Source organism: Nyctereutes procyonoides, unplaced genomic scaffold (assembly GCF_905146905.1).
Source record: "Nyctereutes procyonoides isolate TBG_1078 unplaced genomic scaffold, NYPRO_anot_genome, whole genome shotgun sequence".
NCBI classification, from domain to species: domain Eukaryota; kingdom Metazoa; phylum Chordata; class Mammalia; order Carnivora; family Canidae; genus Nyctereutes; species Nyctereutes procyonoides.
The window spans coordinates 60504061-60528031 of NW_026575020.1; the positions used below are offsets into that span (position 1 = coordinate 60504061).

At 58.1% G+C, this 23971-nt stretch overlaps 2 protein-coding genes across 3 annotated transcripts; one reads left to right on the top strand and one right to left on the bottom strand.

Annotated features, from left to right (window-relative positions):
* The first annotated feature begins 5 nt into the window (after positions 1–5).
* Positions 6–18495, top strand: HEXD (hexosaminidase D). Its single transcript, XM_055321389.1, has 14 exons — positions 6–153; positions 393–437; positions 2526–2661; positions 6836–6945; positions 11468–11555; positions 13207–13371; positions 13790–13973; positions 14760–14831; positions 15193–15388; positions 15977–16059; positions 16857–16935; positions 17012–17113; positions 17317–17406; positions 17944–18495. The coding sequence occupies exons 3-14, from the start codon at positions 2578–2580 to the stop codon at positions 18140–18142; spliced, it is 1452 nt and encodes a 483-aa protein (XP_055177364.1). The 5' UTR covers positions 6–153; positions 393–437; positions 2526–2577; the 3' UTR covers positions 18143–18495.
* On the bottom strand, positions 18450–23433 carry LOC129507155 (cytochrome b-245 chaperone 1). 2 transcript variants are annotated; one of them, XM_055321420.1, is made up of 7 exons: positions 23353–23433; positions 22715–22836; positions 21724–21765; positions 21083–21156; positions 20382–20478; positions 19781–19925; positions 18450–19415 (listed from the first exon to the last, which is right to left on the bottom strand). In XM_055321420.1, the coding sequence occupies exons 2-7, from the start codon at positions 22797–22799 to the stop codon at positions 19295–19297; spliced, it is 564 nt and encodes a 187-aa protein (XP_055177395.1). In that variant the 5' UTR covers positions 22800–22836; positions 23353–23433; the 3' UTR covers positions 18450–19294. The 2 variants fall into 2 exon arrangements, with proteins under 2 accessions (XP_055177395.1, XP_055177387.1); XM_055321412.1 differs by lacking the exon at positions 23353–23433 and having other exon boundaries at positions 22715–23027.
* Positions 23434–23971: the final 538 nt, after the last annotated feature.

Genomic DNA, 23971 nt, shown 5'->3' on the forward strand with positions numbered 1-23971 from the left:
GCGCCGCGCTGGGCGGGGCGGAGCGCGCGTGGACCTGGGCGCGCACCTCGCGGCGCTCCCCGGCGGCGGCCTCCGCTGCGTCCCCGGGGCCGCGCCCCCCCGGGTGCTGGGACCCGCGGGCGCTCGGGACTCGCCTGTGCGTCCGCCCGCTGGGTGAGAAGCGGAACCGCTGGGCCGCGGGGCTCGGAACCGGGGCGGGGCGGGGGGGTCGCCGGCGGGCCCGGGGGGAGGGGGAGGGGCCCGGGGCTGCAGCACCTGCGCACGCGGTTCCGGGCAGCCGGGGCGAGCCCGCCAGGTCTGCGGGAGACCGCCCGTCGGTAGGCATCCAGGTAAAGACACCCGCACGCCCTTACGGACGCGAAACACCCACTTGTCTGCTTCTTTTCCTTTAGGTTTTGCAGAGACTTAAGACTGTTGAGCCGGCGCGTCTGCGGCAGGTAAGGCCCCGACGGCCCTAGCCCGGCGATGCGGGCGCAGGCGCAGGCGCAGGGTTTCCCTCCCGATGAGGGGATGCGCACGCCGCCCGCGCACACCTCCCGGCTCAGAAGTGTTCCAAGTCCAGTCCCTGGGAAATTGGTTTGGTTTGTGAATTTATTTTATTTTTTTTTTAAGAATTCAGCTTTAAAAGCAGCGTTCAGGGGATGCCTTTGGCTCAGAGCATGATCCTGGAGACCCTGGATCGAGTCCCACGTCGGGCTCCCCGCAGGGAGCCTGCTTCTCCCTCTGCCTGTGTCTCTGCCTCTCTCTCTGTGTCTCTCATGAAGAAATAAATAAAATCTTTTAAAAATAAATAAAATAAAAGCAGCGTTCAGAATGTGTTTTCACAAAACTCGTCCATCCAACAGCTGGTGATTTCAGGAATTGCCTTGAGAATTTTGTGATGGAGACTGTTTTGAATATGATTTTTTTTTAATCACGCTAGTTTTTGTGTGTCTATCTTATTATTATTTTTTAGAGATTTTATTTATTCTTTTTTTTTGAGATTTTATTTATTCATTCATAGAGATACAGAGAGAGAGAGGCAGAGACACAGGCAGAGGGAGAAGCAGGCTCCATGCAGGGAGCCCGACGTGGGACTCGATCCAGGGTCTCCAGGATCAAGCCCTGGGCTGCAGGCGGCGCTAAACTGCTGCGCCACTGGGGCTGCCCTTATTTATTCGTTTATGATAGACACAGAGAGAGAGAGAGGCACAGACAGAGGGAGAAGCAGGCTCCATGCTGGGAGCCCTATGCGCGGTACTCAATCCTGGGACTCCAGGATCACGCCCCGGGCCAAAGGCAGGCGCCAAACCGCCGAGCCACCCAGGGATCCCCTATTTTATTATTATTTTTTATTTTTTTTTTATTTTTTAAGATTTTATTTATTCATGAGAGACACAGAGAGAGGCAGAGACACAGGCAGAAGGAGAAGCAGGCTCCATGCAGGGAGCTCGATGTGGGACTCCATCCGGGGACCCCGGGGTCACGCCCTGGGCTGAAGGCGGTGCTAAACCGCTGAGCCACCCGGGCTGCCCCGTGTGTCTATTTTATGTTCCTTGTTTCATAATAGACTTCTTAGGTTCAGGGATTTATGAGTCCTCACACTGAATGAGTAGTTTGAATTGTTGAGCTGTAAACATGACCCATACGCAAAGATTTTCTTTCTCTTTTCTCTTCTAACCCTTTGTATTTTTAAAATAGCTAGAGGGAAAAAAGAAATCACGCTCCTTACCAGTTACTTTGTTGTCATCCAGCTACTTCCTTTACTTTATAAAAGCGAGTCAGCCCCATGTACTCATGGCTCATTTGTTCTTCAGATTATCAGTGGCCTATTTTAAATCCTAGGCAGTGTTCTCTGACCTAAACTAAACTTTTAGTTTCTTCTTCCATACAATGAAACTGACTTGAGTTCTAGAAATGTCAGGGGTTTTCTTTAATGCTCTTCAAGATAAAATAAAATTAGGGATACATTTTCTACAGAAAAATCATATTGCAGGGCCTGAAAAATGTTTAGACATATCTGCGTGTTTACACTAGCAAGTGTATACCACTGGAGACGGTCTTTAATTTAAAACAAAACTATATTGTAATCATTTGTGTTATTATAGGTCACAGCCATTTTTTTTTAATTTTTTAATTTTTATTTTTATTTTATTTATTTATGATAGGCACACAGTGAGACAGAGAGAGAGAGAGGCAGAGACATAGGCAGAGGGAGAAGCAGGCTCCATGCACCGGGAGCCCGACGTGGGATTCGATCCTGGGTCTCCAGGATCGCGCCCTGGGCCAAAGGCAGGCGCCAAACTGCTGCGCCACCCAGGGATCCCCTAAGTCACAGCCATCTTATGAGGAAACCGGTGCCATTCTATTTTAGGGGCTAATCATAACTAAATGGCAAAGGTCCCTTTACCTGAATATGAGGGAGCCTTCTTGGTTCATTTTCATGTTGGTGAAATGAGTTTCCTCCCAGGGAATGGAAGCACAGAGTGAAGGGCAGGGGCTAAAAGGAGCCTGTGCCTATTTATGACTTTGGATTTCTCCACTAGGAAGAAGCACCCAGACAAGGGATTGTTCTATGACTTCCTGAGAAATAGTGAAATGTCAGGTTCTTCACCATTTAAGATGCGATTAGTTCATTTGGACCTTAAAGGAGCTCCACCAAAGGTCTCCTACCTCTCTGAGGTAAGAGCCCCTTCCCCCTAAGATGGTCTTTCCTTGCCTGGGTTTGGTCTTCAAAGTTGTGAACAGTATTCTGTAGGATGGTGTGCTTAGAGCACAACCATGGGCTTCCAAGTCGGGGCAGTGTTGGCAGCAGCATAGATTTTGAGTTTCCCCCAAATGCCTTCATAAAACAGAGCAATTAGGATAGCAAAAGGGGTGGGGAGAGGGGTGAACACAACAAAAGAAACCCACAGCCGGTTTGCTGTGGGCTGAATGGCATCTCCCAAAGAGGTAACGTTCAAATCCTAACCACCTGTGAATGTAACCTCAGTCTTTGCCGTTATAATCAACATGGGATGAGGCCATATTGGAGTAGGGTACCTCTAATACAATGAGTGACATCCTTGTAAGAAGAGGGAAATTTAGACACAGGGGTTACAGGGGGGCACCATGTGAAGACAGAGGCAGAGATTAGAGGGATGTATCTACAAGCCAAGGAATGCCGGGACTGCCAGTGACACCAGACACTTCCCTGGAGCCTTCAAAGAAAGCACTGCCCAGCCCATACCTTGATTTTTTATTTCTGGAAGAGAATAAATTCTCATTGTATTAAGCCGCCCAGTTTGTGATAATTTGTTACAACAGCCCTAGAAAACTAATACACTCTTGAGCAAAAGTAGATATGGGGTATCCCCATGTGTCTCAAATGCAAGTGGTACAGCTTACCGCCCATGTGAGATTAATAACCAGGCAGGGGGTGATAGAGGAAAGAGAATGGAATTCTAACAGGGCCGAGACCAGAAGTACCAGAAAACAGCTCACAAGTACTTGTCCTCCATCAAGAAAGGAACAGGGGAGGGCTTTCACTGGCTGCAATTTGAGACTGCAAAAAGACTCAGAGGAAAATGCTGGAGAGGCCTACGGCTCTCAGAAATACTGTCCAGAAACTTCTAGAACGACAGAGCCCCACATTAAAAACACAGTATTGAGCGAATCCATGGGGAGCTGCGCAGGAACAGTGAAAGTGAAGCAGGGGGGCACCTGGTGGCTCAGTCCGCGAAGCATCTGCCTTGGACTTGGGTCATGATCCCAGGGTCCTGGGATCGAGCCCCACATCGGGTTTCCTGCTCAGCTGGGAGTCTGCTTCTCCCTCCCTCTCTGCTGCTCCCTCTGTGCTCTTTCTCTCTTAGTCTCTAATAAATAAATAAAATCTTAAAAAAAAAAAAGTGAAGCAGAGAACAGGTTTTGAGAGGGGAGCAGGGATGCAGAGGAGACAGAGGCGGTGTCTGGCTGAAATAGATCAAGGCAGAAGAACAGAAGTGAGCAGACACTGTGGAAAGCATACTATTGGGAAATAAATAAGGAAAAAGAGGCTGTCAAACGTGAAAAGATAAAAAGCATCTGACAAATTGAAAGATACAGAAGATAAGCAAAGAAGGTCCAACTCACCTGCAGCTGGAGCCCTTGCCTCAGTCTTCTGCTGCTGGATGCCCAACTTCAAGGCTTAAGACAGAAAGTCATCATTTCCTCTTTCCATGGCTGGTGGGTGGTTCTGCTGGTTCGCCCTGGGCTCCCTCCTGTGTTGGCTGTCCCCAGACAAGTAGGAACAGTTGATGGTCCAAGAGGGCCTTACACATCCACCAGTTAGTGCTGGCTCTCCACTGGGCACCATGGTTCTGGTCCTCCACATGGGTGCCTGTTCTCTCGGAGGCCAAGCCAGCCTCTGTTAGCATGGTGGTCGCAGGGCAGTGCTTTGAGGGCGTGGGAGCCAAAGCTGAAAGCCTTCCTGGGCCTAGTGTTAACTCTTGGAAAGCAAGTCCAGAGTCAGCCCAGATTCAAGGCTGGGAATAGATATTGCCTCCTGATGAGGAAGGCACAGATTGTAGCCATGTTTTCAGTTTGCAACAGTCCCAAAGAAGAACCAAGGCAGTGCTGTAGGACAAATGCCCAGAAACTACAAAAACACTTTGTGTTTTTTATTCCAAAATTTAAGAATACATGGGTCTATTGAAAGGGCGTACCTGGAGCACCAGGGGTGGCTCGGGTGGTTGAGCACCTGACTCTTGGTTTCAGCTCAGATCATGATCTCATGGGTTGTGGAATCAAGCCTGGAGTTGGTCTCTGAGCTCTGGGTGTGAGATTGCCTGAGACACTCTCTCTCTGCCCCTCCCCTGACTCACACACTCTCTCAAATAAACAAATCTTTTTTTTTTTTTTTTTAAGGGCATATCGTATATTTGGGATGATAGACACTAAGGCGTCATCCGGTAGTTGTATCAGATTTTTTAAAAAATGAAAACTCTTGGGCACACAGGAAAGAGATACAAGTTCCATATGAGGGAAGGATAATTAGATCAGCATCAGATATTTTGACAGCATTTTGTGACAGGAAAACAAAGGAGTAACATTTAAGATATTCAAGGATTTTGTATCCAACAAAATTGACCTTTGCATATGAAGGTCCCAGCATCATCAGGGCTGGAGTGACCAAGTAATCACTGAGGAAATTCTTCCGTGAGGGAGAGTTCCAGCCATCACACCCGAGGAGTGATGAACCTGGAAAGTCACCACCTTGCAGTTCCTGGTCAGTGCGCTGGGCAGTCATTTCAGCAGTGGCTGAAACCATGAGGCAGAGGCTCTAGGGGTGGGTCAGCTGATGCCCCAGAGCATCACCGATCAGCCTGACATCACTCCAGTGGGGCAGCCAGACTTATGACTTCTAGAACTGCCTGTGAAGTATTCTTGCCAAAAGAATAACACCTGGATGTAATCAGGCCTTCACGTCTAACCATCGGCACCCATGAGAATAGGAAATAGGCAAACATGCTACAGGACATCTTGGGAATACCATCCGTCAAATCCAAAGTTTGTAACATCATACAAAATAAGTGACTTGGTCTCTTCAACAAACTCAAAAAAGTAGAAGGAACTGTTAAAAATCAGAGAACCTTAAGAGATCCATTCAAACAAGGCAGTGTATGGACCTTGTCTGGACTAGTTTCAAACAAGCCATATGTGACAAGATTTTAACACAGGAAAATTAGAGCATGGATGACATTAACGAATTATTTGGTTAGAGGAGATAATGGTGGTGTGGGGTGTGCTTTTGTAAAAAGATCATCAGGGATGTATATTGAAGTATTTACAGATGAACAGTTGTGTAGTGTGGGATTTGCTTAGAAATACTCCAGTCATAAAAGTGGAAGTTAGGTGAAATGATGTTGAGCCTCAACGACAGATGCAGGGGGCTCAGTGCATCACCCCCCGTGTGTGTGCACGTGCACGCTCCTGCAGATTTACAGCGAGGACCTTATTCCCAGCCCCACAGCTCCCCACCACCCATGACATGACGGATCGCCACCAACCCCAACGGCCAGAGTGCCATACAGGCCGTGGTGGTCAGAGGGCCACGGGAGGCTGCGATGGACACCAGAAGCAGAAATACTGAAGAAATGGGGAAATGCCAAGACCTTGATGTCACGTTATCGGCGTGCTTGACCTGCAGAAGCTCCTCCTTTCCAGCTTGTCTGCCTCTTTTTGTAATTTGCAGTCGACTGCTCATGATGAATTGTCTGCAGCTGAGCATTAGCCCCAGGCTTTTTTCTTCTTTCCATCCAGCTTCTTCAGAACGTCCCCATGCTCGCAGGAGAGGAAACTTCGACAGACACATCAACAGGAGTGTTAAAGTCTTGTTGGACCTGCAGTGCCCCTTGTCCAGGGCAGGGTGGACAGATACCTGCAGGAGGCCCCTCCGATGGCTCCCAGAATGTGCTCTTTTCCACCCCAGCCTTGGTGTCAGACTAGAAGAAAATCTCAATTCTTTGTATGGTAAATGTGAACTCGTCTTGGACGTGCTTGATAGGAATTCATATCCTCTGAAATAGAGATAGAGGAGGAAGTGGACAGCCCGTCCCCGCACACCCGCAGCCTCTCCCTGCCTCCCGGCTGAACCCCAAGGCTGAGCCACAGCTCTGCTGCGCAGGTGCAGGCCTCTCCTGTGCCAAGCGAACAGGTTGCAGCGGCAGAGGGTTTGATTTGGTGTAGCACACGGTGCGCATTCCAGGGTAAACATTTGCAGGAGAAATGTGAGCATCAACCACGACCCATGTCCACAGGCAGGAAGACAGTCCACATGTGGCACCTCTGTCACCTTCCTTCAGATAGTCGCTTCCTCATAGCATCCCTGTTCCCCCAGGTCTTTCCTCTGTTCCATGCCCTTGGCGCCAACGGGCTCCTCCTTGAGTACGAAGACATGTTTCCCTACGAGGGCCACCTCAGGCTGCTGAGAGCCAAGCACGCGTACAGGTATTCCCAGCCACGGAGAAAGCGGATGTGTGGGGCCACCTGGAGGCGTGGGCAGGGCGGGCAAGGGTTTGGCAGTGCTGGGCAGCCCTCTTCTGGCTTTTAAACTCCTGTCTTAGTTACAGAAATAAAATACGCTTACTGGAGAGAATTTGGAAGCATTAAGGGGGAGGGAGAAGGATGGGGGCGGGGGTGAGGGGAAGCGGATGCTGCTCTTTAAGGCCACAGTTGGGACCCTTATCAGGAAAGCAGAGGTTAAAAGAGGGGGTGTCAGAATTAATAAAAGCAGATACAGCGGCCATGGGTGCGCCCTGCTTGGCTTTAGGGTTGTGGCGTCCATGTAAGTCAGTAACAGCCTCAAAGGAGAATGAGCAAAAGACATTGGGCTGATCCCCTCCCCCAGAACAAGAATGGCCGATAAGCGTATGATAGCAATAAAGTGAATTAAGACAAGTGAAATGCTGTTTTGGCTATCAAATTGGTGAAGATTTTTTTTTTTTCTTTAATTCATAGAGACACAGAGAGAGAGGCAGAGACACAGGCAGAGGGAGAAGCAGGCTCCATGCAGGGAGCCTGACGCGGGACTCGATCCCAGGTCTCCAGGATCACATCCCGGGCTGCAGGCAGCACTAAACCACTGCGCTACCGGGGCTGCCCAAATTGGTGAAGATTTTTAAAAGGGTCTAATGCTCTGGGTTCACAAGGCTGAGAAAAGATAAGTCCGGCTGGTGGGCCGCTCTGGAGGGAGGTTCGGTCTATGTCAGAACTCCGCGGGGCGTACGTGCTCCGTGTGTTTGTCCAGAGTGTTAACGCTGCAGTGAGGTTGCTGGAAGTTTGCGTTCTTTTCATGCTGCTCTATTTTTCTTCTTATGATGAACACTTTTTGGTTATTTGTTTTTTAAGTGGAAACAAGTGCTAGGGTACCTGTGAAGCTTGAAAAAGGTCTATTTGAAGTCCATATGTTCATAGAACTGGTTATGAGATGGTTCAAACACAGAAACTGGAACTCGCTTTCTTGCAATAAATCCATGTATGACAGCAGGTGCTGGAGTGGGCAGCCAGCCTTTCCCAGGTGCCGTCCGTGCCCCCCCGGAGCATTCCCGCCTTCAGATGCACTCATGGAGCTCACTAACCCCCACGGGGATGAGCCCCCTTACTGCAACCTCGAAGATCTTTTAAATTTTCTCTGTGAAAGGGGTCATGAGCTTCTCTTTAAAAGGGCAGGCAGGGACGTCTGGGTGGCTCAGCAGTTGAGCATCTGCCTTTGGCCCAGGGCATGATCCTGGGGTCCCTGGATCGAGTCCCACATCAGGCTCTCTGCATGGAGCCTGCTTCTCCCTCTGTCTGTGTCTCTGCCTCTTTCTCTCTCTCTCTGTGTCTCTCATGAATAAATAAATAAAATCTTTTAAAAAAAATAAAGGGTCAGGCAGTAGTTTCAGTTCTGCAGCCACCTGGTCTCTGTTACTGAAATCTGTGGGGCATGAGCAGCCAGCCATGAATGGAAATGTCAGTGAGTGGCCACAGCTGAGTGCCAGTGAAACTCTACTTGTGGGCATGGAAATATGAATTTCATGTAATTTTCACATCATGAAGTATTTTTCTTTTTATTTTTCTCAACCATATTAAACTTGAAAATCAATTCTTAGGTCATGGGCTGTATGCAAACAAGCAGATGAATTTGTCCTTGAGCCATCTGCCAACCCCCTTTCTACAATATGATTCCTTGTATGGCCCAGTTTCTTGTAAAATGGCTTCAGCTTCTTACAGAGTTTGGTAAGAATAGCTGGTAAAAAGCAAACCATTACTTGAGGACGTAACAGAGCATCATTTCCCCAAATTCTAGGGTGGGAGCCCTCTCTGAAACCTTGAGTATCTTTCGAGCTTTAGGAAATACCGACCATACTAGTTTCCCCAGGAGAGCCCACCTGGAACCTGACAAGGGAGGGGGAACATGAACAGAAGTGGGAGTATGAACAGGGTCACAGGAGCTGGAGTATGAATAGGAGCTGCTGTGAACCAGAGCCGGAGTGTCAACAGGAGTTGCTGTGAACCAGAGCTGGAGGGTGAACAGGAGGTGGTGTGAACAAGAGCTGGAGGGTCAAGAGGTGCTGGTGTGAATAAGAGCTGAGAGTCAAGAGGAGCTGGTGTGAAGAAGAGCTGGAGTGTCAACAGGTGCTGGTGTGAATAAGAGCAGGAGGGTCAGGAGGAGCTGGTATGAACAAGAGCTGGAGGGTAAATAGGAGCTGGTGTGAATAAGAGCTGAGGGTCAAGAGTTGCTGGTGTGAACAAGAACTGGAGGGTCAAGAGGAACTGGTGTGAACAAGAGGTAGAGGGTCAAGAGGAGCTGGTATGAATGAGCTGGAGGGTCAAGAGGAGCTGGTGTGCACAAGAGCTGGAGGGTCAAGAGGAACTGGTGTGAACAAGAGCTGGAGGGTCAAGAGGAACTGGTGTGAACAAGAGCTGGAGGGTCAAGAGGAGCTGGTGTGAACAAGAGCTGAGGGTCAAGAGGAGCTGGTGTGAACAAGAGCTGAGGGTCAAGAGGAGCTGGTATGAATGAGCTGGAGGGTCAAGAGGAGCTGGTATGAATGAGCTGGAGGGTCAAGAGGAGCTAGTGTGAACGAGCTGGAGGGTCAAGAGGAGCTGGAGGGTCAAGAGGAGCTGGTGTGAACAAGAGCTGGAGGGTCAGGAGGAGCTGGTGTGAACAAGAGCTGGAGGGTCAAGAGGAGCTGGTGTGAACAAGAGCTGGAGGGTCAAGAGGAGCTGGTGTGAACAAGAGCTGAGGGTCAAGAGGAGCTGGTGTGAACAAGAGCTGAGGGTCAAGAGGAGCTGGTATGAATGAGCTGGAGGGTCAAGAGGAGCTGGTATGAATGAGCTGGAGGGTCAAGAGGAGCTAGTGTGAACGAGCTGGAGGGTCAAGAGGAGCTGGAGGGTCAAGAGGAGCTGGTGTGAACAAGAGCTGGAGGGTCAGGAGGAGCTGGTGTGAACAAGAGCTGGAGGGTCAAGAGGAGCTGGTGTGAACAAGAGCTGGAGGGTCAAGAGGAGCTGGTGTGAACAAGAGCTGGAGGGTCAAGAGGAGCTGGTGTGAACAAGAGCTGAGGGTCAAGAGGAGCTGGTATGAATGAGCTGAGGGTCAAGAGGAGCTGGTATGAATGAGCTGGAGGGTCAAGAGGAGCTAGTGTGAACGAGCTGGAGGGTCAAGAGGAGCTGGAGGGTCAAGAGGAGCTGGTGTGAACAAGAGCTGGAGGGTCAGGAGGAGCTGGTGTGAACAAGAGCTGGAGGGTCAAGAGGAGCTGGTGTGAACAAGAGCTGGAGGGTCAAGAGGAGCTGGTGTGAACAAGAGCTGGAGGGTCAAGAGGAGCTGGTGTGAACAAGAGCTGAGGGTCAAGAGGAGCTGGTGTGAACAAGAGCTGAGGGTCAAGAGGAGCTGGTGTGAACAAGAGCTGGAGGGTCAAGAGGAACTGGTGTGAACAAGAGCTGGAGGGTCAAGAGGAGCTGGTGTGAACAAGAGCTGGAGGGTCAAGAGGAGCTGGTGTGAACAAGAGCTGAGGGTCAAGAGGAGCTGGTGTGAACAAGAGCTGAGGGTCAAGAGGAGCTGGTATGAATGAGCTGGAGGGTCAAGAGGAGCTGGTATGAATGAGCTGGAGGGTCAAGAGGAGCTAGTGTGAACGAGCTGGAGGGTCAAGAGGAGCTGGAGGGTCAAGAGGAGCTGGTGTGAACAAGAGCTGGAGGGTCAGGAGGAGCTGGTGTGAACAAGAGCTGGAGGGTCAAGAGGAGCTGGTGTGAACAAGAGCTGGAGGGTCAAGAGGAGCTGGTGTGAACAAGAGCTGAGGGTCAAGAGGAGCTGGTGTGAACAAGAGCTGAGGGTCAAGAGGAGCTGGTATGAATGAGCTGGAGGGTCAAGAGGAGCTGGTATGAATGAGCTGGAGGGTCAAGAGGAGCTAGTGTGAACGAGCTGGAGGGTCAAGAGGAGCTGGAGGGTCAAGAGGAGCTGGTGTGAACAAGAGCTGGAGGGTCAGGAGGAGCTGGTGTGAACAAGAGCTGGAGGGTCAAGAGGAGCTGGTGTGAACAAGAGCTGGAGGGTCAAGAGGAGCTGGTGTGAACAAGAGCTGGAGGGTCAAGAGGAGCTGGTGTGAACAAGAGCTGAGGGTCAAGAGGAGCTGGTATGAATGAGCTGAGGGTCAAGAGGAGCTGGTATGAATGAGCTGGAGGGTCAAGAGGAGCTGGTATGAATGAGCTGGAGGGTCAAGAGGAGCTAGTGTGAACGAGCTGGAGGGTCAAGAGGAGCTGGAGGGTCAAGAGGAGCTGGTGTGAACAAGAGCTGGAGGGTCAGGAGGAGCTGGTGTGAACAAGAGCTGGAGGGTCAAGAGGAGCTGGTGTGAACAAGTGCTGGAGGGTCAAGAGGAGATGGTGTGAATAAGGACTGGAAGGTGAACAGGTGCTAGTGTGAACAAGAGCTGGAGTTTCTACAGGGGCTGGCGTGCCAACAGGAGCTGGTGTGAACCTCTGGGTGGTCTTTGTCTCCTAGCCCCCCTGAAATTAAAGAGATCCTACATCTGGCTACACTGAATGAGCTCGAGGTCATTCCGTTGGTGCAGACATTTGGACACATGGAGGTAAGTGGGAGGAACCCCAGTTCCATGGTGCCCAGGTGTGGGCTCGGGGGCACACAGACAGTGGCCGGCCACAGACAAGGAGCAGTTCTTTCCTAGAAGCCCTTGCCCTGCAAACTCTAGGGCCGAGCAACCTCTGTCCACAGAATGCAGGAGACGGGCCAGTGGGGATGCACGATTCCCATGGAGCCCCGAGAGTCCATATGTTCTCCTGTTCTCCTTTTTAACTTGTATTCATCGCTTAGTACTGAAAATATCTCCCCAAGTTCCTGTGTGATCTTCAGAAATATGTTCACATCTGCATCAAAAGATGGGAAACAGGTTTGACACATTGATTTAATGGCTATAGGTTCCGTGTTTTTCTTCTCTAGCAGGGACGCCTGCTGGGCCTGTGCCCCCCCCCCCCCCGGCCAGCATCAGAGGGGCTGCGTTCTCCTCCAGTCACACGCAAGTCCCCCCTGCTACGTGCCCACGTCTCCCACGCTCAGGCCTCGGCCTTTCCTGGCCCACGTTGCCTGCTGTGCTCTTTGGGCTCCTCACTTCTGCTGCCACGGCCCACAGTCCACAGAGCATCCCCCAGAGCCCCTCTGTCCCCCGAGTCACTAAACATAGCGACAGGTTCTGGTCGGGCGTCCTTGACTACAGGCTGTTCGCAGCCGCAGCCGCTCCCTCCCGAAGCCGCCCCTGCAGGCCCAGGTCTGGCTGTGCTGCTCTGCTAGCAGGTGCATCCCGCTACACGAGGCGGCGTCCCCGTGGCTCCTCCCGGGGCCCCTCGCCTCACGCTCCCTCTCCACACGACACACGTCCACTCCTGCTTCCCTCCCCGTCCTCAGGACCCCCAACCCTGGCCCCGCTGCCGACTCTGGCACGCCCCCGCACCTCTGCACTTGGGCCATTGTGAGGTCCTGCCGCTTCTGCTGCTGTGTCTCTCGAGTTGGCGCCTGCCATCCCTCTGGCTCCAGCCTCGTGTGAACCACCGCCTGACCTGGGGGAGGTCCCCCAATGGTGCCGCTCTGCCCCTTGCCCCGCTGTCCTGCAGCGCCCCCCCCCCACTCCTGCTCCTTGAGGGGCCTGACTGCTCTCAGGGTGGTGTGTTTCCTGGGGCCGCAGCAGCAAAGGATGTCAGCCAGTGACTTGGAACTACAGACACGTGCTCTCGTGGTTCTGGGGTCTCAGTCCGCGTCCCCGGCCCTGTGTAGCTGTGATGGCCTCTGTCTTGGCCTGGCTTCCTCAGGCCACCCCTCTGTCTTCGCAGCTGGTGGTCAGCCAGGGTCTGGGCCACAGGCTGGGGGCACTGGGAGGTCAGCCGTGCCCCATCCACCCTGGCTGGGCATGTGTGTGGCCCCCAGTCAGCTGGGCTGTGAAGAGAGTGTGTGTCACCTCTGGGGCTCTCGTTTTTACGGTCACCCATCACATTTCCAGCTGGTGGCAGCTCCATCCGAATGTGAGTGATCCTGGCTTTTCCTTTTTCACCCGGCCCAGGTAGACCTGACCGGAAGGAAAGGGCCGAGAGCCAGCAACAGGCTCAGCCCGGCCAGCAGCCCTCTGGGTGACCTGGAGCAGCGCCCTCTGGGGTGACCCCGTGGGAGCCAGAACCAGCCCCTGTGGCGAACCTGTCTCCCGGCGCCCCTCATGTCCCCTTCTGTCTCTGCAGTTTGTGCTGAAGCACGAGGCTCTCGCTCACCTCCGAGAAGTGGCACTTTTCCCTAACACCCTGAACCCGCATGAGGCTGAGTCCCTGGCGCTGGTGGGAGCCATGATCAGCCAGGTCATGGAGCTGCACCCGGGTGCCCGGTGGCTCCATGTCGGCTGCGACGAGGTGGGTCCTGCGATGCTTCTTCACCCCTGAGCCTGGCCTGCCGGGTGTTGCTCCCCTGCTGCAGCGGCCCCTCCCTCACTCGAGGGCCCCTCGCCCCACCGAGGAGCCACCCCCAGTGTGGGCGCCCGCGCCGGCTGCCCTGTGACCTGGTGCGGGTGCAGCCTGAAGCACAGGGGTGGAGGGCTGGCGCCCCAAGGGCCGTCCGCACCCCAGCAGTGCAGGCCGGGCCGTGCATGTACCTGCTTGTTGGCTGGGGCACCTCGGCCTTCTGCCCTCGGGCTGCTGTGAACCTCCGGAGGACCCCGGGAGTAGAGTCGGGACTCGGTGCAGAAGGAGGGCCCCTTCAGCGGCCCCTCCCCATGGGCAGCTGGCACTGGTGTCCCTGCGCAGGGACAAACCCGCCCTGGGCTCCCCTCAGGTCTACTACCTCGGGGAGGGCGAGGCCTCGAGACGGTGGCTGCAGCAGGAGCACAACACCAAAGCCAGACTGTGCCTGTCCCACATGAAGGCGGTGGCCTGCCACGTGCTGGCCCGGCACCCGGCCACCAGGCCCCTGGTGTGGGACGACATGCTGCGGGCCATCCCCGAGGACCAGCTCGCAGGTGGGCAGGCACGTCCCCGCCTCTGGTGGCAGGAGTGAGGAGCCAGCAGGCCCCCTCCCCGAAGCTCACTCCGGGCAGCCTCCTTAGAGCCCCTCTAAACATTCTTCTACAAAATGCCGCTCCCCCAGAAGCCCTGCGGGGGTCTCACCGGAGTGCAGGGTGGTAGGTCTGACCGGACAGTAGCCATGGGGCCCTCATGGGCCCCGCAGGAGGGGGACGGGGGCAGTGTCCAGTGCTGCTGCCGCCTCAGCCCCACAGGACCCTGAGGCAGCCCTGCTGGGCCGTGGCGAAAGCTCATGCTGGCTGCCGGGCCAGGAATGCAGCAGCCCCTCGGGGCCTCCCCCCGGGCCGCCCCCTGCCCGGGGCTCTGGGGTGGGACAGAGACATACCCGTGGTCCACGCTCCGCCCGGCCCAGGGTCTGCAAGGCCGGGTGTCCTCGAGGCAGCCCCGGCCCACGTGTGGCCCGTTGGGTTCTCACAAGGTTGGTTAGACTTAAACCCAGGCCGTGGTGTGTTCCCGCTGTACCTGCCCCGGCACCCCCGCCGCGGCACGCAGACCAGCATGTCCCCCTTGCAGGAAGCTCTAGGACCCTGGCCCGGGGGCTCACCTGTCACAGAACCCAGTCTGGTCATTTCCGGAGCTGGCCGATTGCAGGGCCGCAGCATTTACCGTCAAACCGAGCTGCGTCCAGCCTGTGCCTAAGGGCCAGGCGCCCCAGACAAGGCCGCAGGACAGGGCGCAGGGGTGTGTCCGACGGCCTCGCTCACAGCGCTCTCCGCCCCCAGCATCGGGGGTCCCACAGCTGGTGGAGCCCGTGCTCTGGGACTATGGGGCCGACCTGGACGTCCACGGCAAAGGTCAGTACCCTGGCCATGGCCCCCAACACCCTGCAGCCCTGACTGACCCTTGGTGCATCAGGATCCTGCCACCTGCCTTGCTTCCCCGTGCAAGCCCGGGCAGCCCAGGAGCACCCCTGGCACGTGTCCTATCCCAGGTCACTCACCAGATGGCCTGTTCTGTCCAGATTTCCTAACAAGCAGCTGGACTAGGGGCCACCTGCACAAAGCAGGGGTCCCTTCTCTCACTGAGATTTAGTCTGTCGGGGACTACACACGACGGCTGGGGGGTCTCCCGGGTTCTGGGCAAGCGCAGCGTCCACGCTTGACGGCCACAGCTCCTGGGGCCCCAGGCGGTCACACCACTCATGTTCTCGCCTAGCTCTTCTCATGGAAAAGTACCGGAAGTGTGGTTTTCTCCGGCTATGGGCTGCCAGCGCCTTCAAGGGGGCCACGGGGGCGAGCCAGGCCCTGACCCCCATCGAGCACCACCTCAGGAACAACGTGCAGTGGCTGCGGGTGGCGGCCAGGGGGCCAGCGGACATGCTGCAGGGCATCGTCCTGACCGGCTGGCAAAGGTAAGGCCACACGGGCCCCAGGGAGGCGCTCGGGCCGACCGCCCAGGTTGCAGCCGCTCTGATTGTCCCGTCCGGTCTGGGCCTCACGCTTCCTGGGAGGGGACCGGTGCTCCTAGGAGGGAGGGGCCTGGGTACCCCCAGACTCTGCAGAGGGGGCGTGCACGGCCGCGAAGCACACTGGCCCTCCTGGCCCCAGGCACCTCTGCACGTCGGCGGCCCGGCCTCCAGAGCCATGCGTAGGGCGGCCTTGAGGACAGAGTTTAGCTCTTCAGGGATATCACACCGTTTGAAAAGCGGAGCTGCCAGTGAAGCCACACTCCTGGCCAGGTCGGGGCAGAGGGGGGCAGCCGGAGGCCCCGGGCCCTGCCCGTCCTCAGGTCCCCCGAGGCGAGATCCAGGAGGAATGGGGGAAGGGTTTCAGGGGGCCGAGTGCACAGACTGAGCCCTGGCAGGACCTCTGGGTGGGGGACATTTCCGGAGGCAGCGGCCAGCCGTGCAGGGCCCCTAGAGGCCGCGGGCAGCAGAGGCCGTGGAGCACCCACCGGGCAGGCGTGGGCGCCAAGCTGAGCGGCCCCTCCGTGGCCTCAGGTACGACCACTTCTCGGTGCTGTGCGAGCTGCTGCCCGTGGGGATCCCGTCCCTGGCTGTCTGCCTGCAGTCGCTCCTACACGGTAAGGTCCCCACTTCACGGCGGCAGGAGTGCGGGACGTGCAGAGCCGAGCCCCGACGCCCGGCTGTGTCTTCCTCACTCAGCCACCCGCCTGCCCGGTGCCCCCAGGCTGTGAGCCCCCGAGGTGGCCGTGCCTGTGCCATGTAACTGATGGGTGCCTAGTGCCACCAAGCCCCCCACGTGCGCGTGGACCGTGGGCGCCCACAGCGGGACTGCCTGCTGCGTGTGGGGTGAGAGGCACCGAGGGAAGCGGGGCATGGGCTCCATAGCACGTTGAGGCCCCACGTGGACGGTGGGCCTGAGCCTCCCCTCTGGTGCTTCTGAAGTGTCAGCTGTGACGCGTTTAGAAGAGGGTGCGGGGACACGCTGGGGGCTGGCCTCCACTGCCTGTCCCCTGAGGTGGGCGCCGCTGCCATGGAGCCCTCCTCCTGCTGTGGAGACGGGCTGGTAGGGCCTCTTGACCTCCATCCACACTGGTACCTGCAGGCCTCGCTGGTTCATTTCAGTTGTTCTGGAACATTCCACCGGTGAGGAACCACATGTGCCAGGTGCTGCATATGGGCTGGTGGTCTCCCTGGTGGTGGTTCTGCTCTATCTTCCTATGTCTCACATGGTGAGCTGCTTCCTGTGTTCAGTGAGGAGCCCCACACCCAGCTGTCCCCGAGGTCTCCTTGGGGCTGGCCCGTGCACGCTGGCCTCTGGTCACCTTGCCGGCCACCCAGGCCCACGCGTGGCGCAGGCTCCCTGCCTCTCTCCTCCAGGGGCCCCTCTGACCACCTCCGTCTGTGCTCGTTGCAGGAGGTTTTGCCGAAGACGTTAAAGCAAGAGTGGAGAACTTCCTCGGGATTTCAAACCTAGAAACGACTGACTTTACAGGGTAAGCGCCCGCCCCCTGGCCCTGCCTCTCCCCCCACGCTCGGACCCCCACCTCAGCACGGCGGCTCTCCATGCAGCGAGGGCGCTGGCTCCTTCCCCGGCAGCGACATCCTGGCCCTCGTCACGCATGTCAGCCTCCACCTGCGCAGCTCCGTGGACGCGCTGCTGGAGAGGGACAGGTGAGGGGCAGGGGTGCAGGGCTGGGGTGGGGGTGGGGGTGGGGGTAGGGGTGGTCCGCCCTACACAAACACTCACTGGTTTTTAAAATTTCTATCAGATTTTTCAGTCTTTTCAAAGGTATTACTTTAACGACCCCCCCCCCCAAGGCAGGCTGGGCTGGGCTGCTGGCTGCAGCCACCCACCCGTGTGGCTCTGCCCCCAGGTACGTGACCGGCTGGTTTGGCCCCTACCACCGCCGGCGGAAGCTCATCCACCCCGTCATGGTCCAGCACATCCAGCCCCCGGCGCTCAGGTTAGCCGCCCCCCTGCTCGTAGCCTCCCCCGGGCCCGGGCCCCCCCAGGGCTGCACGTCCTTTGGCTACTGCTTTAAACCAAGACAGGCTCTCTAGGATTGCAGCCATGAATGCTTAGATGAGCCAGCTTCCTGCCTCAGCTGTGCCGTGGGCGTCAGAGAAGCTAGGGCATCCCTAGCCCAAAAGGGTGAGGGTCAGTGAGTGCCTGGACGGGGTCCAGGGCTCATCGGGGCCAGCTGGCCCTGCCTCGTGCTGTCCCGGCCCACCGCGCTGAGCTGAGGCCAACATGGTGTCCCCACGGGGCGGAGGACACTGTCAGACGTTGACAGGTTCACGCGGAAAGAAAAACCCTGCAGGTCAGCTGCGAAGAGCATTCGTTTCAGATGTTGAACCAGGACACTTGCTCGGACCCGCCCTGTGCGCTGGGCGCCAATAGCCCCGTTCCGTGTGTGGGGTCGTTCAGGGCGTGTAGTGCACAGGCTGTAGCTGCTGCCCCGGGGTGCCAGCCGGCGGCTCACTGCTCCTGTGCTGCTCAGCCTCCTGGCCAGGTGGAGCACCGTGGTGCAGGAGCTGGAGGCCGCCCTGCGGCGCGTCTTCTACCCGGATGCCGTGGAGGAGTGGCTGGAGGAGAACGTGCGGCCCAGCCTGCAGCGGCTGCAGGCCTTGCTGCAGGACCTGAGGGAGGCAGCCAGCGCCAGCCCCAGCGCCAGCCCGCAGGCGGGTCAGGACCCCTGAGGGCCAGGCCCTGCGTCCGGCTGATGCCCGCCCCCGCCGCACCCACGGGGCAGACGGTTAGCGTCTGGAAGGCAAGTGGAAAACGTGCAAGGAAGACACGCAGAGGCCTGCTTCCTGACTGTGTAGAGCTTGTTGGGTTAAAATAAAGAGCAGGACCCGGAACTCGTGCTGGTGGGAGTCAGACCTGGTGATGACCTGGGGTCCGGCCAGCGGCTCAGGCCCACAGTGGGGCCTTCCTCACCCGGGGTCCCAACAGTCCCTCCTCGCCCTGGGGCAGCTTCGTCAGGATGATCACGCCAGAAACCAGTTACAGCATTTCATACTTTATTTTAGAAAAAAGCTTTTGAATTTTACCACTTTAAAACCTAACTTTGGTATGTGTAAGTGACTGCGCCCCCAAACTAGGGCTGTCGGGGACCTCCGCTGAGAAGGGGGCAGGTCTACTCCTCAGGCCGTGCTCCCTGCTCTGCAGCGCCTGCTCAGAGGGTCCTCGTGGCACCAGGTCCCGCCTGGGTTCCTACAGGAGCCACCCTGGCCCGGGTCGTGCACAGGCTTCTCGCACCTGCAAAAGCCCAGCTGCCATCCCAGTGGACAAGGGCTCCCTGTGGGCTGCAGAGGCCCTGGGAGTGGCTGCCACGCAGCCAGGTGGGGCCCACAGCCCCTGGGCCAGCACCTCAGTAACCAGAGAAGGGCTGCAGCAGGTGGGGTGGGGCACACGCCTGCGTGGGCAGCCCCCTGGCATCCCTGGGCCTGACCCAGCTGCTGGCCCTGCTCTCACTGGGACCGAACTGCTGGGGGTGCTGGGGGTGCCGGGGCTGGCCAACCCCCCTCCCCACCCCGGGGAGCCTGGGCACTGCTTCCTTTTCAGAGACCTGATCCCCACACCGCTGGCAGGCATTGGGGTGCATGTGCCCTCACAACCCACCCACGCTGGCCAGGCTGGGGCTGGCCATCCAACGCTCTCCCTGCACAGCTCAGAGCCTGCAGACAAAGTCCAAAGTCCAGCCTGTGGTTTTGCTCAGGAGGCAGAAGCAAGCAGCAGGAACGGCAGAGGGTCCCACCCTGGGACTGCCAGGGCTGGAGGAAGACCTGCTGGTGGCCCATCGGGCCCACTAGGGCGCCACCAGAACCCCAGGCAGGGCCTCAGGGGCGTTAGCTCTGGGTCCCCAGGCCATCAGCCTCACTGTCGCTGCTCTGAGACAGCTCCGCAGGACTCTCCAGACGGTGCAGTTCCAGGAAGGTGACAATGAGCTTGGCGATGGCTTCCACGTCACTGGGCCGGCCGACACCGGGAGGAAGGGCAGGTTACCGGGGCACAGGTGCCCGCTACCCCAGGGGAGGCAGAAAGTCCACCCCAGTCTCCTGCTGGACCACCCGCCTCCAGCACCCCCAGGCTCCCCTCCCACATGGTGCCTTCTGCTCTGGTCCCCATCCCCAGCTGACCCCAGCCCAGCCTGTCCTCATGGAGACCTCTCCTGTCCCCATAGGGACTCCCAACATTCCCCCAGCGGCAGGGGCAGGTCTCATCCCTCCACACACCCTCCCTGTGCCCAGCTCTGCAGTGCCCTGTGGGGGCCACCTGACGGCGGGGGGTACGGGTGGCCAGCTGTGGCCAGCAGTCACCTGCCCAGAGCTTACCTGCGGTGGCCCATTACAGCACTCTGGGTGAGAGGGTGGGAGAAGCCTGTCGCGAACCGCAGCACCACCATGTAGCCCTTCCCGAAATACCGGACTTTCTCCTCCTCCACGTTCACATCTCGGATGTCATTCAGCAGGACCACCACTGCGGGGGTGGGGTGGGGTGGGGGGGTCAATGGTTCCCTGCCCTTCCCGCCTGTGCCCTGGCGCACCTGCCCTTCCCACCTGTGCCCTGACGCGGCCACCCTGCAGGGGATGGCAGCACAGGTCAGTGACCGCAGCACAGGCTTGCGGTGAGCGCCCGCGGGGTGAGGAGGAGCATGGCACCCGTTGTCCCCTTGGAAAGCCGGCCCTGCTCTGCCCGTGTTTCTGCTTCATCCTCCCCAATCGCTGAGAAAGGCCTTCCTGGTGCCTAAGGGCTGGGCACTGAGCTAGAGTAGAGGCTGCCTGCCAGTGTCGGCACCCGGGATCACCAAGCGGCCAGCTCAGACCCTCCCCACCTCTAGGCCTCCGGCCTGGTCTCTGCAGTCGCACTCCCCACCCTCCATCTAGCCTGGTCTAAGCAGCTCCTGCCCTGGGTCCCGTCCTCCACACGCCTCACCTTGGTCGTGGCCAGCTCTGAAAAGAGTCAGCAGCTTCCGGTACAGGCTGAAGGTCTTCAGTACAACCTTCCCCGTGCTCTTGTTGAAGATGGCTTCCTGGGAAAGCAGCCAGAAGGGGATCACCCGGCTGCCCGCCTCTCTGTGTGCAAGCCAGCCACATGTGAAACTTCCAGAAGGGGCCCCGGACTCACCGGGAGCAGACACTCCGGAAGTCACCCAACTGACCCCCAACCCTGATGGCCTAGCACTGCTCCGCCAGAGCCAGACACCTACAGCCACACCCTCTTGGGCTCCCACGTGTCGGGAGCACGGGGCCAGGGGGGCGTGGAGACAAAGAGGGGCATCAGAGCAGGTGCTCTCCCCAAGCTGAGGTCACTAAACGGGAGTGGGGGCCAGAGAGCAACCGTGGGTCCTGTGGTTCCTCAGGAAGGGCCCACCAAGGAGACGGCCCCTCACCCAGGGCACCCTCGATCTGCTTCGTGCTATGGCAACACCACGGAGCAAGGAATTCGGTGAGAGCATTCGCAAAGAGCGTCTAGGAGAAATACAGCTTCGAGGGATCCCTCGGCCCAGGGGCTGAGTCCCACTAACCAGAAACCTCGAAGCTGAAGTTTGAGGACAGGGGGTGTGTGAGGCCTCCGAGCCTCTCCCCCTGCGGTGATTCCCACGGCGCCCCCACCCTCGCCTGCGCTGGCCTTACCTCCCAGTCCTCCAGGTTCTGCACGGCCACGAACAGGCAGCCCGTGACGTAGAAGAGCTTCCAGCCCAGACTATCTGCAGAGCAAACAACAGGCAGCGGGTGAGGGGCAGCAGCAGCGGGCGGAGGCCTGCGTGCCATGGGCCCACTCGCCAGCTGATACCGAGCAGGGGTGGCACCTGGGGCCAGCAGACCTGGCCCAGGGTGGCCGCCCGGCACTGCTGGCCCTGCCTGTCACTTGGAACCATATGTGAAATGTCCGGCCAGCTCTGTGCCCTCCACTCTCCCTGCAGCATCTGCTGGAGACACAGTGTGATGGTGGAGGGAGGCACCTGCAGGGGCAGCTACAAGCGTGGCTTAGCCTGCAACAGCCTCAGGCAAATACAAGAGCACCTTTTAAGAAAGTTTCATCACCCGGGAAAGTGCTCCAGATACGAGAAGGGAAGAGCACAGGTGGCACGGGACAGGCTATTAGGAAGGACGCACCAGCGCTCAGGCTGGGGCAGCACCTGCACAGGCGCCTGTGGCCCCAAAGGCAGGGGCTCAGTGGGCACCACTAATGGCGAGTTCTCTCTCTTTTCTCTATTTCTCAAAAGACTAAGTTACGGGGTGGGCGGGGAGGGAGGCAGGGGGATGCACCTCACCTCCACTGTAGTATGCAGCAGCCAGGCCAATGGACAAGATTCCTGTGAAGAGAAAAGAAAGCAGGTGCTTCTATTGGGCCACCAGCGGCCTAGGGACCCCTCACCTGGAGCCACAGGCCCAGAGGTGCAGGGAGAGCAGGCCTTCCTGGTGCCAGGGGGTGCCAGGGATGCCTGGAGGTGGGAAGCAGGAGAACCAGAGACCATGGTTCAGGAAGGAGGGCAAGAGGCAGGAGGCGCAAATGCCATTCTGCGTTCCGGGAATCTGTTCCTCTACCCGGGGCTCCAGGGCTGACCAGCGAACCAGACGGAGGAGCCGGACAGCAGGGGTCTGTTTACTCCACCAGTGCAGCATGTGCGCAAGGACCGCGTGTGGCACACGAAGCACTACAGGCAGGTGGCCACGAGCAGGGTGTCGGGAACGACGGACCAGAGGCAGGCTGCTGAAGGCACGGCCACACCACTCCTCACACCAGGCCCACCAACGGCCTGCAGCTGCCCCCGCGTGCTGGACGCCCGGAGGGACAGTGAGGGAGCGAACTGGGGCCCATCGCCCAGCCTGACACCCGCACCCTGGCGATGGGAGGCAAGGAAAAGGAGAACACGGGACCTCAGGAGAACAGGCACAACCTTAAGGTGAAGGTGCAAAAAGGACAATCGCACGGAGGATAGAAGCTAGAAAGATACGAGATAACTGCTGTACTTGGGGGCAACAAGACAGGTTTGTTTCCATTGTTTTTATTTTTTTATTTTTTATTTTTTTTAAAGATTTATTTATTTATCACAGAGAGAGAGAGAGAGAGAGGCAGAGACACAGGCAGAGGGAGAAGCAGGCTCCATGCGCCGGGAGCCCGACGCGGGACTCGGTCCCGGGTTTCCAGGATCGCGCCCTGGGCCAAAGGCAGGCGCCAAACCGCCGAGCCACCCCGGGATCCCCGTTTCCGTTGTTTTTAAAGTCAGGTTTTTAGCTTGGGGGAAATACGGAAATCCTTACCAACAAGCAAAGACCAGGACCTGATGCCCGGAGCCCTCTTCAGATGGAGGCAGGAGCTGCTGCGGGACTCCACCTGCATGTACATCCCGGGCCTGGGCGGGCAGCGCTCCGACGCAGACGGGCTGGGGAAGGGCGAGGGCAGACCGCGGCTGGGGTCCAACCGCCCGCCCGGGGGGAGCCGGCCCGGGGGCTCCGGGAACCGCGGCCCCAGCAGCACGCGAGCCTCGCCCCGGCGCAGCCTCCCGGAGCGCGCGGCCCCCGCCCAGAAAGGGAACTGCGAGCGGCCTCGGGCGGCGGAGGCGCGGGGGGGCGGGGAGGGAGGCGGCGGGGGGAGCGGCGGGGGGAGGGGGAGGACGGAGGGGGCGGGGGGGAGCGGCAGCCGCCGGCCGGCGGACCGAGGCGCGCGGACGCGGCTGGCACCCAGCAGGCGGGGCTCCGGGCTCTCCGCGCACGCACCGACGGTGGGTTCCGAGGCGCGGCGCCGGGTGCCCGAACGGCGGCGGGCGCGGGCGTCAGCGGCTCCCACAGCCAGGGCCCCCGCGCCCGGCGCTCCCGCCACCACGCGCCGCCCGCAGCCCGCCCGCAGCCCGCCCGCAGCCCGCCCGCAGCCCCGACGGCGCCCCGACCCCCGCGCCTACCGAGCACACGACCCCGCGGGCGCTGAGCCGGGACCTCGCGGCGCGCGGCGGGCCGCCCACTTCCGGGTTGGGGGCGGGGCGGCCGACTTCCGGGCGAGGCGGGCCCGACTTCCGGGGCGGGGCCTCTTGCCGCAGCGCCCGCGGCCGGGGAGCCGGCGCCTCGGGCCGCTGGAGCGGAGGCCGCGGGGGTGACGCCCCAGGAAGCCTGGAAAGGTAAACTGGGCCTCAAAAGTCTCCCTTAGAACGTTGATCAGGGGATCCCCGGGTGGCGCAGCGGTTTGGCGCCTGCCTTTGGCCCAGGGCGCGATCCTGGAGACCCGGGATCGAGTCCCGCGTCGGGCTCCCGGTGCATGGAGCCTGCCTTCTCCGTCTCTGCCTCTCTCTCTCTCTCTCTCTCTCTCTGTGACTATCATTCATAAGTAAGTAAGTAAATAAATAAATAAATGAATAAATAAATAATCTATCTTAAAAAAAATAAAATAAAATAAAACGTTGATCAAAGCCCCTGGTGGCCCAGTCGGTGGAGCGTGTGCTCAGGTCCCGACCCCGGGGTCCGCACCTCCCCACCCAGCCCCTCTTGCTCTCAAATGAAATCTTTAAAAAAAAAAAACAAAAACCG

Bases quoted from the DNA above. Each gene is read 5' to 3' on its own strand.
- HEXD (XM_055321389.1), top strand. From the start codon at position 2,578: ATGTCAGGTTCTTCACCATTTAAGATGCGATTAGTTCATTTGGACCTT. The intron at 16,060-16,856 runs GTAAGGTCCCCA...TGCTCGTTGCAG, and splicing joins CCTGCAGTCGCTCCTACACG to GAGGTTTTGCCGAAGACGTT. The intron at 16,936-17,011 runs GTAAGCGCCCGC...CTCTCCATGCAG, and splicing joins GAAACGACTGACTTTACAGG to CGAGGGCGCTGGCTCCTTCC.
- LOC129507155 (XM_055321420.1), bottom strand. From the start codon at position 22,799: ATGTACATGCAGGTGGAGTCCCGCAGCAGCTCCTGCCTCCATCTGAAG. The intron at 20,479-21,082 runs GTAAGGCCAGCG...CTGCTTTCCCAG, and splicing joins AGAACCTGGAGGACTGGGAG to GAAGCCATCTTCAACAAGAG. The intron at 19,926-20,381 runs GTGAGGCGTGTG...CCACCCCCGCAG, and splicing joins CAGAGCTGGCCACGACCAAG to TGGTGGTCCTGCTGAATGAC.